The 14,824-nt window shown below is 35.1% G+C and overlaps 1 protein-coding gene across 1 annotated transcript in view; it reads left to right on the top strand.

Annotated features, from left to right (window-relative positions):
* Window positions 1-3,523: 3,523 nt before the first annotated feature.
* The window catches only part of LOC149784248 (uncharacterized), a 43,855-nt gene continuing 32,554 nt past the window's right edge, over window positions 3,524-14,824 (top strand). The window contains exons 1-2 of the mRNA XM_089932966.1: window positions 3,524-3,655; window positions 6,746-6,873. Coding sequence (XP_089789092.1) covers window positions 6,757-6,873 — 117 coding nt within the window. The 5' untranslated portion in view covers window positions 3,524-3,655; window positions 6,746-6,756. The remainder of the gene's footprint in view (window positions 3,656-6,745; window positions 6,874-14,824) is intronic.

Genomic DNA, 14,824 nt, shown 5'->3' with positions numbered 1-14,824 from the left:
ATATAACAAGCTTCTCTCGTTCTACATGTTGTTAACCCTGCCGTAACCCTTAGTTTTTTTTGATCTGGTGTTCACGGACTCGGTTATATGGCATTTGCATTTGGCAGGAGTGTCTGATGGTCGTAATACCAAGTGATTCTTTACTTTATTGGCGGTATCGAAATAATCGTTTCTCAAAGGGTCACTGCAGACTTCCTCGCCTGTCATTACTCGGAACCATCTAATGAATACAACTAGTAACGCAAGTAGAGATGCATTTCCTTACATGACGTCGCTTACATTCTGTTACCGAAAGTGACTAGCACGAAATCAGCTATGAGCGTTTCTCATTGTGGATAGAAAACAAAATCGATGTTTTGTGGTCATTGTTTTCATTAATGATGATATATTTTAATAATATCTTTAAAAATCACATCTGGAAGATTACATTTATGACATAAGCGAACGTTGTGTGAGCACACTGGCAGACCCTTAATTACTCACGCAAGTTAGCAAACTTTGTATTGGGTGGATTTTGCAAGAGAGAACTAGCCTCCGTTCACACAACCTAGACAGAGAAAGGTGAACAAGAAAAACAAGGGATCCAAAAATAAAATCACGTCTCCAGTAGTAGTTGAATAAACCTCATAAGGGAATTAGCACCGAAACTGAACCCCGACAGGATAGATATATTATCGATTGTCAGTTGGGGAGAGAGTCAACCGGAACTTCAACAAAACCTGATTTTAGAACAAGCTCTAAATGATGGATAACGTATGAGACAGAATATACTGAGATCCAGGGCCGGGTCGGGGTCGATGGAGATGGGTGGAGATTTCCAGGGTTTCAAAACCCCTCCTGGCATACAAAAACGAACAGACATAAACGTGTATTTACTGGTCGCATGACATTTGACCATCGTTGTATTCTTGCTCACGCTTATTCTGTAGTATGCACACTTTGAGTAAATAGACACATATTGTTTTTCTTGGGTACCCTTTCCAGGAAAGTCCGGGCTCTTTTGAAATTTTGGAAACCCCTTCCTCCCAATACTTGATCTGATCTGTTCCCAAGACCAACTACGAACAACTATTTGACAAATTCGACATCACATTGTGATACGGAAAAACTCACGGACAAACCTAATGGAAAAAGTTCAAGTTGTAAAGATATAACTATAATGCAAATTTTGATACGAAAATAAAACTATAGGCTTTGGTCGTCTTCACAATTCGCTGTGATCAAGATGTTGCCAGAAGTACATAACAATCATACTGAACATATACTTTTTGCAGCATTTTCGTCCAAAATTTCCCTTTTGATACATTGGTTTATTGTGGACAAAGATCTGCATGCCAGTGACCTCTTTTGAACTATGCGAAAAACATCTTTTGCATTCAAACCAGTGCCGCAAGCCCACGAGTTCACAAACTTTTTCACTAAGTCAAAGTTAAACTTTCCCCTAGTCTTTCCGTAACCAGCACGTTTCTTCCGGAAAAAGTACGAATGAAGACCAAAATTAATCCGAATATCCATCGCTTCTTTCCGTTGCGTGCTCTGGAAGATTAAGAGTGACGATGGGATTATTTTCGACTGGCCAAAGCCGCCCAACTTGTGTTACCGACATCCGTATCTAGCGCTTGTTTGTCAAAGGCGATTTTGATATAACATACTTAAATAATGAAACATTTTAACGACGAGTCCAAACATAAGCGTGTCTAAATGTAATAATACTTTATGCTGTGTTTTAGACTTAAGCACGTTGTACCCTTCGATCTTTCGTTTAAAGCAATACAAAAAAAAAAAGAAAGAAAGAAACCAGAAAGAAATCCGTGTGCAAACTATGAAAAATGACTGACAATTTACCATCATAACCGGAATATAATGAGGCGGGAGGGGGCGAGTTAGCATTCCCCTTTTTTTTACTTGATTATTTGTATAAATTACATCAGTTTTGGAAAAAGGATGGGGTCTGTCTATTTTTAGGTTTTGATCCATGATTTTTAAATTGCTTCTTAGTGATACAATTATCTCAGCATGTTTTTAAACCAACACATTTCAAGCCTTCAATTTTCAATTACCCAAGTTATATTTTCTTCATAGATTATTGTTGCATTGGAATATTCTTTGGATCGCTTATCTGTCAAATGGTGAAAAACAAACAACTACATCAACAACAACAAAGCAAGCTAAAATCCTTGCCGGGATGGAATTCGAAGGATAGCATCATATTGTCCTGGTACAGACAAGGCAAACACTGCTAATATTCAAATGAACGTGTTTCCGTTACATTTAGTAGCGGCGAGAGGGGAGTAATTTATTGCATTGAGAGAGGGCAGGGCTGACCGGGGGTGGGGTGGCAACCGGGTGTATATCACCCTGGCTCGTGCCTGGACCCGTAAAGGGGCACTGGCCGAGCAACAAATTTTAATTTTAAAAAAGAAAAAATTAGTTTGAATAAGAACTACTGGAGTTCTGGGTGTTTCCTACCGCAGGACCAGTGCTCGCTCTACACGGCTCTTAGAGAGGGGGCAATTGTCTCCGAACACCAGGCAGAGTGAGACCCATCGGGAATGTTTTAAAATAATATTTATAGTATTTTTATAGTATTTCACCTTCACCTGAATGTAACGGAGTCTTACGGTATTAGCATTTGGGTCTGACTAATATCCGGGTGATGATCGTATTTTTGAAGAGTGGACCACATTTAATTGCCGTGACGAGATGTTCGTTAGAAGTTGATGTTTGATAGTGCGACATTAGCTCATTATTAATTATTGTTATTATTATTATTATTATCGACATACACTAGTCTATCCTCATCCTCTTTTTCTTGTTAAACAATATATGAATATTCCGAATTTTTTAAGGCCGCTTTTTTCAACGGAAATAGCCATCGTATTAAAAAATACATATACAATATAAATAAGACATCAGCACCTCATCTCACAGGCAATGTTCACTGTATCACAAACAAGCCTAGTTTCGCTGGTGATATATCACTATATCGCAAACTAGCATAATTTCGCTGGTAATCGATCATATCGCAAGCAATCATAATCTCGCTGGTAATGGATCACTGTATTGCAAGGAAGAAACACAATTTTGACACTAGACAATATTATATGCAACTTAGGTTTGGAATGCAAATTAATCATTAATACTACTACTACTACTGCTATTATTATTATTATTATTAGCAGTAGTAGTAGTACAAGTAGTATATATGACACAAACGCCCATCCAACAGGACTCCACGTCTATCCATGTCTTTGTCCCAAATGATAAATATGCACATTCAGAAAGTTGCGTACTTTCTAGGTGCCAAATCATTGTCATTATCAAATGCACTCCAGTAAGCTTGATAAAACACGTCAATGATCCTCCTTGTTTCTTCTCATCGAGATACTGTTATTACTCCGTGGCCAGGACAGGTAAGCAGTTGTACCTGCCATAATAAATATATTATCATCTGCGGTGGGTTTACTTGTTAATTTTCACCCAAGATACATTTAAGCACAGTGTGTACTTACGTTCGAAGAGTAGAACAGAGAAGTTACAAGGCCGTCAGTACAAATGCAGTTGTGCTGTAGACATCTGAGCGACATATAGAAGTAGTCTGTTCAGAGAGCTTGTCGTTAATGGGAAGTATAATCTCCATCGAAATTAACTTGAGGTAAGTGATACATATTGATCGGATCATCGAGGTAGCTCGTAAAGACAGGTACCCGACATAGAAAGCTTGAATGACATTATAAACTATACTTCAGTTTGAAAGAGTTCTATTTTCCCTACCGTCTTGATCTGTGACTATTGAATTAGTAGGTCTTTTTTACATGTCGCCAAGCGAAGACTTCTGTTTACTTGTTTTTGTTTTTGTTCTTGTAATTGTTTATGTTCTTATCGTTTTGGATGAAGTCAACATTGGAAGTTTTTTTTTTCGTATATTGCATACATTTTGTATTTTTGTAACGATATTGTTTTATATTATACACCTTTCCAAAATTTTAACATGCCTATTTTTGTTTAATCTTGCACCACTGTATACCAGCGTTTTGTTTGGGAGGTCTATGTTCTGAAGGCTGTTTTGTAATTCTTTCTTTGTTGAAATGTTTAAAACTTGACTTTTAGTATGTGTCATGCAGCCAGTTTTGTGATAACGTGTTATTAAATCCATGCCTACCTAAATAACCGCACGCACGAACGCACACTCACACACATGCATTCATACATACATACATACTTTTCGGTCTATAATCTTTGATTTGAAGAATTTCCACTCTGGCTTGGCTCAAGTTCATTACTATATATGTTTTACCTTCTTATACAGATAATCTAGATGCCCATATCAGACGTTTGCATTTATATAGTTTATGCTCATATTATCTGCAGACAAAGAAATCATTTTGCACTTGCTTTGCTTTTCAGTGCCATCTAGTAATCAGTTCCTAATTCATGTTCTGAGACTATCAAAATGCTAATCATATCTAACCTGTTGAACTTCGCAATCCATTAACCGGATTGTTTAAAGTTTAATTTACAATTAACCAATAGCGTCTCATAAGCTTGAACTTAACGTTATGACTTAAGTTAATGAAGTTGAGACAGATTATTTAAGTATAGACTTACCTTGGAAACATTCCTAATGAAAACTAATATTAACAACCGAGGTTGAATTTCAAAACATGTTTTTGTTTATATCTGCATTAGCCTATTTTCCGGTAAAGATGGCTGCAACCGCTAGGTTAGAGTTCTCACGTTTGCTCCATACCCAGACTTGTATAATCCCAGATATGAACGAACCAGAAGTTTTAATTTGCTCGTTTAGAAGATTTAGATTATATCTGTTTGTTCTTATCAATCCTACCATAATAAAACGTAAAACAGCCATGCCTAATTTTATGTGGTACAACTTGTTAAAAATATTCAATTTGTATGCGATTTTTATAACTTTATTACAAATAAAGTTTTGTTTTAATATGGAGACAAATGTATCATGGGACCAGAGTTCAAAACATAAATCACGAATGCCCGTTCAATATAAAATTGTAACATAACACGGAGCATGGTGTTGGGAAGGCATATCGGTAACAACTGTATCTCGGCATCAGAATAATGTACATTTAGATGCGCATATATTAGTCTGTATGTGTGTGGTGGTGTCGGCGAATGAAATGAACTAGACCAGGGGTCTCAAACACGCGATCCGCCAAGCCGTATCCAATAGTCCGCAAAATGATTGACGTCACAAAGTGTCATCAGTAATAACAAAGGTGGTGCGGCCCTTGGGCCATCGAAATGCCCTCAAGCGGCCCTCAGGGTGATTTGAGTTTGAGACCCTTAAACTAGTTATGTCTCGCAATCCTGCGATGACCAAAGTTTACCCGTGTATTGTACACAACATGTTTTCTATTTGCCGTACATTACACTTGATGTGTTCTTTATTTACCTGTGTATATTGAAACGATTTTTAGAGACCCCGAGTGACCTAGTGGTATAAAGCGCTAGTCGTTACGATCACTGACATCTCACCTCTGTCTGCTTGGGTTCGATTCCCAGGCTCGGTTATCGTGGATACGTGAGAAAGCCTGCCAGTAGCTTCTCATGGGTCCGTGGTTCTTCCCGGGGTTTTCCATGGTTCTTTCTCTACCATTTATTCTGACCGCCATGTATAGCCTTACTTGTGCTGAAAAGTGGCGTTACTCTCTGCAGCAACAACAACGCGCGACTTTTCTTATTTCCCAAAACTGCTTCACATGATGTTTGCATTATCTTCGCTGCCAGGTAAGGTGATCACGTTTTATACACACATGGTTCAATATCCATTCAAATCAAGTCTCTGACAGGTAAATCAGTTCATATGCTTCTTGATACATGTAAAACATTTTCTTTTATAGGGATACCGGTGTCTGTTTTGTTTATTTCGTTCCGAGTGCACTCGGAGCAACAAAGCACGCACTAACATTTAGATTCGATCTGCTTTGGGGACAACATTAGAATATCAGAGCCTCAAATTAATTCAATATTTAAATGTAAAATTAACATACGCTAATAGCTTTGTTTGATGACTTGAAAGGTTGTCCTCTTTTATCGATATTTCTATGTCAATATTCTTTAAAAATACATAATCATTTCCAATATGTATTTAAATGATATCGGGCTAGAGAGTATCGCAGATAGTTCCATCGTGGGTCAGCGATAATATTGCCAGCCTCGCGACTAGATCATCTTGGCTTCGAATCCTATTAGCGGATCTACCAGGTACGGTTGGCGGGGCGTGTACCTCGGCAAGGCACTCTGCTATAATATTACGGCCAATATCACTTCAATTGTTAAATTGCCGTTCATGCCATGGTTTATTCATTGATCAATCACCAACTTTTGACTAAACAGCAAGCATGAAACACACAGCAGAGTGTTTTTCGTTTCAAATAAATCAATCATCATTCATTTAAATTTCACTTAGGAGAGAATATTTTAACAGGGAGTTTCGCTATTCGAGCATTGATATAACAAAGAATAAGATAAAAGATTCACCGCTCTCTGTATCGAACATCAAATACGACGTTTGAAAGGAATGCTTAAAATGGAAACAATGGAAACATAATTTATTTTTTCTATTATGTAAACTGCTTTTGAGAAGTCTTTTTTCCTTGTATATATAATAATTGATTTTACTAACTGACCGTCCTTGCTTTATGTACATAATACATTAAGGGCACGCACTATGTATAATATAGACAAATTATTCACTTTTAACACACAGATAATCAGGAGATGGAGGACATAGAGGCGTTACGACTTCTTACCAAAGATATTCAAAGTATTCAAAACTTGCCCAATCCTCCGCTAAGCCATGATGGGATAGAAAAGTTTGAAAAGGCAACCTCAAAGGTATTTGTACGAAATTTGTTATATATTGTGGAAATAGTCGTAGCTCTATCTCTCTCCCTCTCGAAATTTCTCATTCGACCTGGGGTTACGTCGGAACCAATGCTTACCAAACATTTTCGTCTGTTTATTCGTACGTCTGTTGCCGAGCTACCTGATCGTCAGTCTATTCATAGGGTTGTTACAATTCATTGCATTTCACTCAGTTTCTCGACATTGTGATTTAGAGGAGATTATATCGTTATACTGATTTGGCTCCTATTTCAATACGCATTCTCCATCTCTCTCGCCTTTCAAGAGTTTTGTTCCACTTTCGTCATGGAAAATTAATGAGTTCTTTTTTTACAAATTGCAAACAGGCTATGTAGATCAGAATATGCTGTTGTCTGGAAGTCTATTATACAAAAAAGTCATTCGGATTAATTCTTAAATTCAAAGATTACATTTTAGCACCTGCCATTCCTAATGATTAAATTATATCCGTTGTACGGAGTAAATTGGTTTGTAGAATATATTTAAAAAACACATCAAAATAAATTTAAACCACCACCTTCCACCCCGCAGAGACAAAAGTTGCCAGAACAGGTTGTCAATCAAGCCTGATTTACGCACGATAGTGCCTGTCTGAAATTTTGGTAGTTGTCGTTTCGAAGCAAAGACCAGGTCCTTCTTAGTATAAGCGTACATTTCAGACTAACTTGATTGTTTGACGATTTCATTTCCGTGGCTATGTGTCGTGGTGGGTACAAACTTTTTGAGGTACCCACAGAATCTAAGAACGGATATAGACCATCACATAAACCAGGAGTATAGCAATGCTCCTTGCATTTAAGTGTTTATATTACGAGTCGTTTATGAATGTACTAAATCTACTATAGAACACCCACCCACCCAACCACCCATACACACACACACACACACACACATATATATACATACATATATATATATATATATATATATATATATATATATATATATATATATATATATATATATATAATAGCAAGAGACAAAAAGTTCTGTAAAATTTAACAAATAATCATTGAATTTCTAAAACAAGTCCTTCTGATTAAAGTTCTGAGTAAATAATAGTGGTATTCCAAAATGAATCCAACGCGTGTAGGGTTGATGTGCCTGCGTCATGGTGATGTGCGACCAGTCTTCTCTTTGATCAAAATAATAAAATCCAAGAATATATTCTTATTAGAATTTCATATTTATCAAAGTTTCATATTGAATAATATTAGTTTTGAGCGCTTTGTATTTACAGAGAAGAACACTTTGAATAAAATAATTCCTCGCAAATCAAATTATTGATCAACTCTAGTGCGTATTAAGTCTGGCTAAGTTTTCCTGTAAACAAGATTTATATATAAAAAAGGACGAGGGTCAAACTTTCATTGTTCTTGAAGAGTCTAATTATAGTTAGACTGTTTGTTACCAAATGCCATAACAAAGCATGTGACAGTTATCAAGTAGACAGAATCTAGTTGTGTGAATAAATTTAAATGTCCTTGACTCAGCTTAAGATAATAATCCTAATATATATCCTTGAGTCAGAAATAGTCACCAAATGATGCTTACAAAACTGTCATGATTATGGAGGTCATATGAGAGATAAAACGTTACGTAACTCAAAGCATATCATGAAATCTTTCCTCCCACTCCAACAAAAATAACAAGCAATGCAACTAAATATGCGTAACAAAATATGCAAACATTTCCTGCGAACTTTGCAACTAAACTCTTTGTACTTGTTATACCAAACACTTCGATGTCTGACTACACAATCTAATCCATTTTCCAACATCTTGTAAAAAATTATGGCGGAAACATCTCATTGTTCTAGCTCAAGTGAAGTTTGCACGATCATTTCTACGATGTTTTCGTCACTGAAGTATGAGTACAAAGGGTCGAAACGTCTGCAACCATGTATTTCTAGAAAACTTTCCCCTATTATAAAATAATTATAACAGGGAGGTAAAGAACAAGAACGGATAACACAAAACAAGTATCCTCCATTCATTTTAGGCAGAGAGGTAGGAGACATAATCATTTGTCCATGATGTACACCAGCACAACATGTTTATTATTGCACCCATCTCCCCAGTCCTAAGCAAAATGCTCAGATATACAATGCTTGTAACATTGAACTAGCACCATAATTTTCAATGAAATTTTTCAAATGCAATTAAAAACCAGAATCACGTTTTTTAAGATGAATTCCTATCTATAATTTTAAGACCGCTTGATACAGTATCAATCATCAACTGCATGACATCAGTTCTTTAAGGGATGTAGGTTTTTATATTTAACACTGAATCATGCTGGCTCCACATAGGCTTAAAAAAAACGTATAATCTAGACTGGCCATTTCTCCTTGTGCCATTTTATGTACATAAATACATACACCCTAACACAGCATTAAAATAGCCTTAGGAGTAAATATTTTGCACCATGAGTAATTATCGTTCATTATGAGTAATTGTCATGCGGTACGAGTAATTATCAAGCATTATGAATAATTATAATTGATTATGACTAGTTATCATGCATTATGAGTAATTATCAAGATTATGAGTAATTATTGTGCATTATGGGTAATTGTCATTAATCGTGAGAAATATCATACATTATGCATAATTATTATGCGTTATGAGTAATTATCATGGATTATTACATAAAAAATTACTCATTAATATCAAAGTTCAGCACATGTGTGTCTATTCTAGTATCATACAATGTTAAAAACCAACCATTTAAAATTATGCAGTTTAATTTTTCACCTTATCAACAAGTTCTTAACATCATATACTATGGTAACGGATGGGAATATGAAAATTGCAACATTCATATTATGGAACGTACAGTTAGAACAGGGATACAACAGATCAGGGCCACAGGGTTCAAAGGGCAAATAGTAAAACATTTGCAGATTCATCTGACACCAGTATATGGAAACACGGGATACTTATGTTGTCATCATATGCCCCTTAATAGTATTACATATGAATTAAAGAATTTCTCATTTTGCCTACAGTGTGTGCAGTTTCATATTTTTGATATTATACATGTGAACATATCATTTTATGTGATTCTGATTGGTCCGAATAAACCCATGAAATTATTGTGCTGTATTTTCGTTACTGAATGGCTGTGATTGTGTGAAAACATTTTTAGCCTTCCCAAATTTTTTGTTTTTAATGACCATTTTTACCTATATGCTTTGGTTCGACTTGCGAAAGGGAATTGGAAAAAATGGTCTAGTCTATTTCACAATTGCGAATTTAACCCCACAAGGATTTTTTAAGTCACATATAACTTATCATAACATGAAAAATGGCAAAAGCCCCAAGACAAGAACAATAACAATAAGTACATCTACGGGTATTGCTTATATGATAACGAGGATGGGGATGGGGATGTATGTGCGTTATAAATCTAGAAGTTTTAAATTCAAATTGATGTTATTTCGATTTCATACAACTATTAAGTTACACATAAGTAGATACATTTAACACATGGCATTGTCTCCAGTCATATTATACAAGGTAGAGCAAGACCTGCCAAATTATCATTAATGTTGATGTGTGATGGTACCCACTTAACAACATGTGATCACTTGAATTTAAAGGAAATGAAATTGCTAAAAAAGTTTCATATTTGTGTTAAGGTATCGCCCTGGAGTTGAGCTTCTTAGAAAATGGTTCAAAACGCAGTCGCCTGGTCTTCATGCTGAACATCCATATTATCAATGGAAATAGGCATATTATATCTAGGTCACATTAATTTACACTGTGTTTAATTCTGCAAACAAAATGATGGATTGCAATTAACTTGAGTGTAATATTGTATTGTTAGTCATTACTTCTGATTCGCATCTGATAGAATATTACAAGTTCTGTCTGGCTATTTCCACTTCATTTCCCTGATATTTGAAAATTGTATAAGTGAAATAAATAAGTAATGATGACAACGCTGACATTTTTTGTTGAAGACAAGTACAATTTTTACCAGTACTGGTCTCAATTTCAATGGAGCTTCAAACTCTCCAGGACGGAATATATAAGCTGAGATCACAATAAATTGAAAATAATGTGTAGTAATGACACATACAAAGATGATAAAGTGGACATTTAGTTTAATGAATATGCAAGTATATACTAACCTTAAAATTGCATCATATTATAAAAAACATGTTTTCTTTAACAAATGTGAACTTTATGAAACGTCTTAAACGTATTAATTGCAGACCTTTATAACTTTAGAGAGAACATATTTGCTTTGCCTAAATGCAAGTATATTTATTACACGGATACTCACTCGTTATTCAACAGTGTTTATTAAATAAAGATCATAAAACGATTCATGCATACACTAATACACTAAATATTTAAATTATCTTAAATATAAATACTCACTTTAATACCAAAACTCACTAAAATATCAACACCCACTTTAATATCAATACTGGATTAATTGTCAATACTCACATATATACCAATACTCTCTTAAATATTAACACTCATTTAAATATAAATACTCGCTTTAATATCAATACCTATTTTCATATTAATACTCGCTTAATTGTTCATACTCACTTAAACATCAATACCCGCCTTAATATCAATACTCGCTTAACTGTCAATGCTCACTTTAATAGTAATATTCACTTCAATATTAATACCCGCCTTAATATCAATACTCGCTTAATTGTCAATACCCACTTTAATACCGATACTCACTTAATTGTTATTACTCACTTAAATATCAACACTCATTTAAATATCAATTCACACTTTATTATCAATACCCACTTTAATATAAATACTCACTTAAATATCAATACCCATTTTAACATCGATACTCATTGCACGGACTTTATACCTATGTCCATCAGATATTTCAGTATAAAAGTTGTGTTCGAAAATAAGTGGAGTGTTTTTAAGTATGTTCAGTGGCAGTTTAATGCAGTACTGACTATATCGTATGTTAATAAAAAAGGTAGTGCCTCTCAGCTACTACAACGGGACCAAACGTGTAACATTATTTGTAGGCAAAAGTGATTAACATCAACACACCGTATTACAGTGAATAATGGACATTAAAATAATGCAAGTGGGAAAATAAAGCGGTCCATATAATACAGACGGTTATTATAAAACAGACATGTTTGGTAATGACGATATATTAAGATAATGATAACATATTAACATCTACCCCTTCCAACTAACATAGACTAATTTAAAATAAGTGGATAATATATATCAAAAGTGACTAGTAAGGAGGGGGAGGTTATGTCTCCTAGGTATATGGATGAGATCTGAAGGTAGACATATGATAAAAGATTGCACACACACACACACACACACACACACACACACATATATATATACATATACAGCTATATATATATATATATATATATATATATATATATATATATATATATATATATAAAGTGTATAAAGAAATATAAGCTAACGATTGTGATTTTGCAAAACATGCAACATGCAGACATATGGTATATATAAACCTTAATTTTCGAATTATCAACTTTCGTTTTCTCAATCCTGTTTCTGTTTTTAAAACTTTAAGAACATAACCCATTTCATCTTCAACAAAAGAAATGACAGTCCCTCACAATCATACAATAACTACACAGCAGGGTTTTAAATGCACTTATTAGTTACAGAAGGTGAAGGATCCCACCTCTCTCTCTCTCTATCTCTCTCTCTCTCTCTCTATCTTCATCCGGTGGCCTAAGTGGTTATAGCGTAGAGCATCCGCTCAGATGTGGGAGGTCGCTGGCTTGAACCCCGGACGAGTCTTATCAAAAGAAAGATAAAAATGGTACCTGGCGCTCAGCATTAAGAGGTTAGTGTTATGACTGGTCGGCCTGGTGACATGATAATGTGACTGAGTGGGACATCATGCTACATGTCTGCGGCATGATGCCCCAGTTCTAGACATCACTATAATCTTTCACACTGCTTGCATCGTAGTGATATGACTGGGAAATTGTTAAGGCTACGTTTGGAATCCAAATTACAGTCTATTTGTCTTTATAACCTTCTCTACATTTCTTTATCTGCTATACTACAACCATTAACAATGCGTATTTGTACGTAATCTCATATCTCTAGTGTTAGACTTGACCTGACTAGCTCAGTTCCTTTATGTTCTTTCTGTGTCAACAATAGGCACAACAATGAACCAATTATCTTTCAAGTCAGGTATCATCCGGTACACACATTAATATTTCGTCATAGGTAACAAACATGCAAGTTTCCTAGTTAAGGTTTTGAAATATTTAAATTATGACCTCGTTGAAATGAATCAAACAAATCTGATGTTCATTTTATCCTTGCGCAATTGCTATTTTTCTTGGACAACGATGCTATTAAACTTTAAACTTTAGAAGCATCTCAATGGCTAGGTATTATGAGCAAATTGGTCTCATAATTTTCAAAAAGCGCCCCCACCTCCCCCTAAAAAGAACCAAAACAAGTAACGTTCAGATGGATGCAGCATATATTAATGACGGCTATTTTGTGAGATAAGAACATACCTCAGAATTATATCGGCGCAACAATTTACAGAACGAAATCACACATTTTATTAGCCAGATAGTTATGAGACAACTCCCTCTACTCACCCTAAAGAAACAAAACAAAAAATACCCCATAAAACAAAACAAACCGAAGCCACAATTTATTCAAAAACCTTCGGCTATTTATATGATTTGACTGCCTTTATGACTTACTTAATTATAACGATTGTAATAGGTAGAACTGGGCTTGTCGGCTCTGTTCACTCAAATGATATAGCGACGTCCAGGGTTAGAGAGGTTCCGGATTTGAGCTCCGGTCTGACTGTGCCTATTTTTTCCTTTTACATTTGGCGTTCACCGATCTCTCGTCTGAATCTACCTCTGATAGGGTTATGAAGTTAAGTGAAAGATGGACCTTGAAACACAGCCAAAAAAAGCAAGAAAATATTGTAACGGTATGTGGGGGTAGATATGGGAGTTTCGGCTCGGATAGCTCAATGTAAAGGGCCAGTAGAGAGTTATAGAAGTTCCTTGTTTGAACACCGGTACAGCAGACCATTTTTCCTTGTTAAAGAATGAAAACCAGTTTTGTTTTGCACGCGTAAATTCTTGGTCAATCAATGTTTATTAGGTAAACGGGATTGTCTGAACTTTATTATTGATATAAATTCATAGTCCGAGATATATCTCATCCAACGCATTAAACTTGATTCTAACGCATCAGCCCAATATTTCAACATGTTATAAATTCATAACGAGATAAAATCAATGTATGACATGTGTATGGTGTATTTTAACATGTCACCAATATTATGCATATCAATATCTTGTGTAACCATTGGTACAACTGTATTTAGATTTTGTGTAACTTTGTTCTTGACTGTAAATTGTACTAATCATCAATAGACAATATATTATAGAGATATTTTTTGTCAATGAGGTTATTGTCCCTTTTCAACGAGATTGAGCAATAATTAGGCGTTTGCATGTTCAATTCAACCTAAGTGCTTGACCGGTTGACATTTGTTGGGGGTATTTTCTCATTGACTAGTTAGGTAATGTGGGTTTCTTAGAATAAATAACTTATTTCTCATTGGAAGGGCGGTCATGTTGGTTCTTTAACGACATTAGTTATTGTGAACAAAATGCGTTTTTGGGCTAAATAGGTGAATATAAATGTGTAAAGCTGGACAATTATGTAAATTCTTGTTTCGAATGCTATAATTTTAACATCAATCTACAAATGTATAAATGTCATGTTTAGATATAATGTTTGTTGAAGCATATGTTTGGATTATTCATTGAAATTACAAAGTGCTCATTGAACTACAATAGTAATCTGGGAGCATTTTGAATTTAACGAATGATTTCTTAGCATGAAAACTGTTGGAAAATCAG

The sequence above is a fragment of the Sinohyriopsis cumingii genome, chromosome 14 (genome assembly GCF_028554795.1).
Source record: "Sinohyriopsis cumingii isolate HCF-2022 chromosome 14, ASM2855479v2, whole genome shotgun sequence".
NCBI lineage: Eukaryota > Metazoa > Mollusca > Bivalvia > Unionida > Unionidae > Sinohyriopsis > Sinohyriopsis cumingii.
Note: the sequence above shows the minus strand (reverse complement) of the source record. Positions and strands in the feature narration are given on the sequence as shown.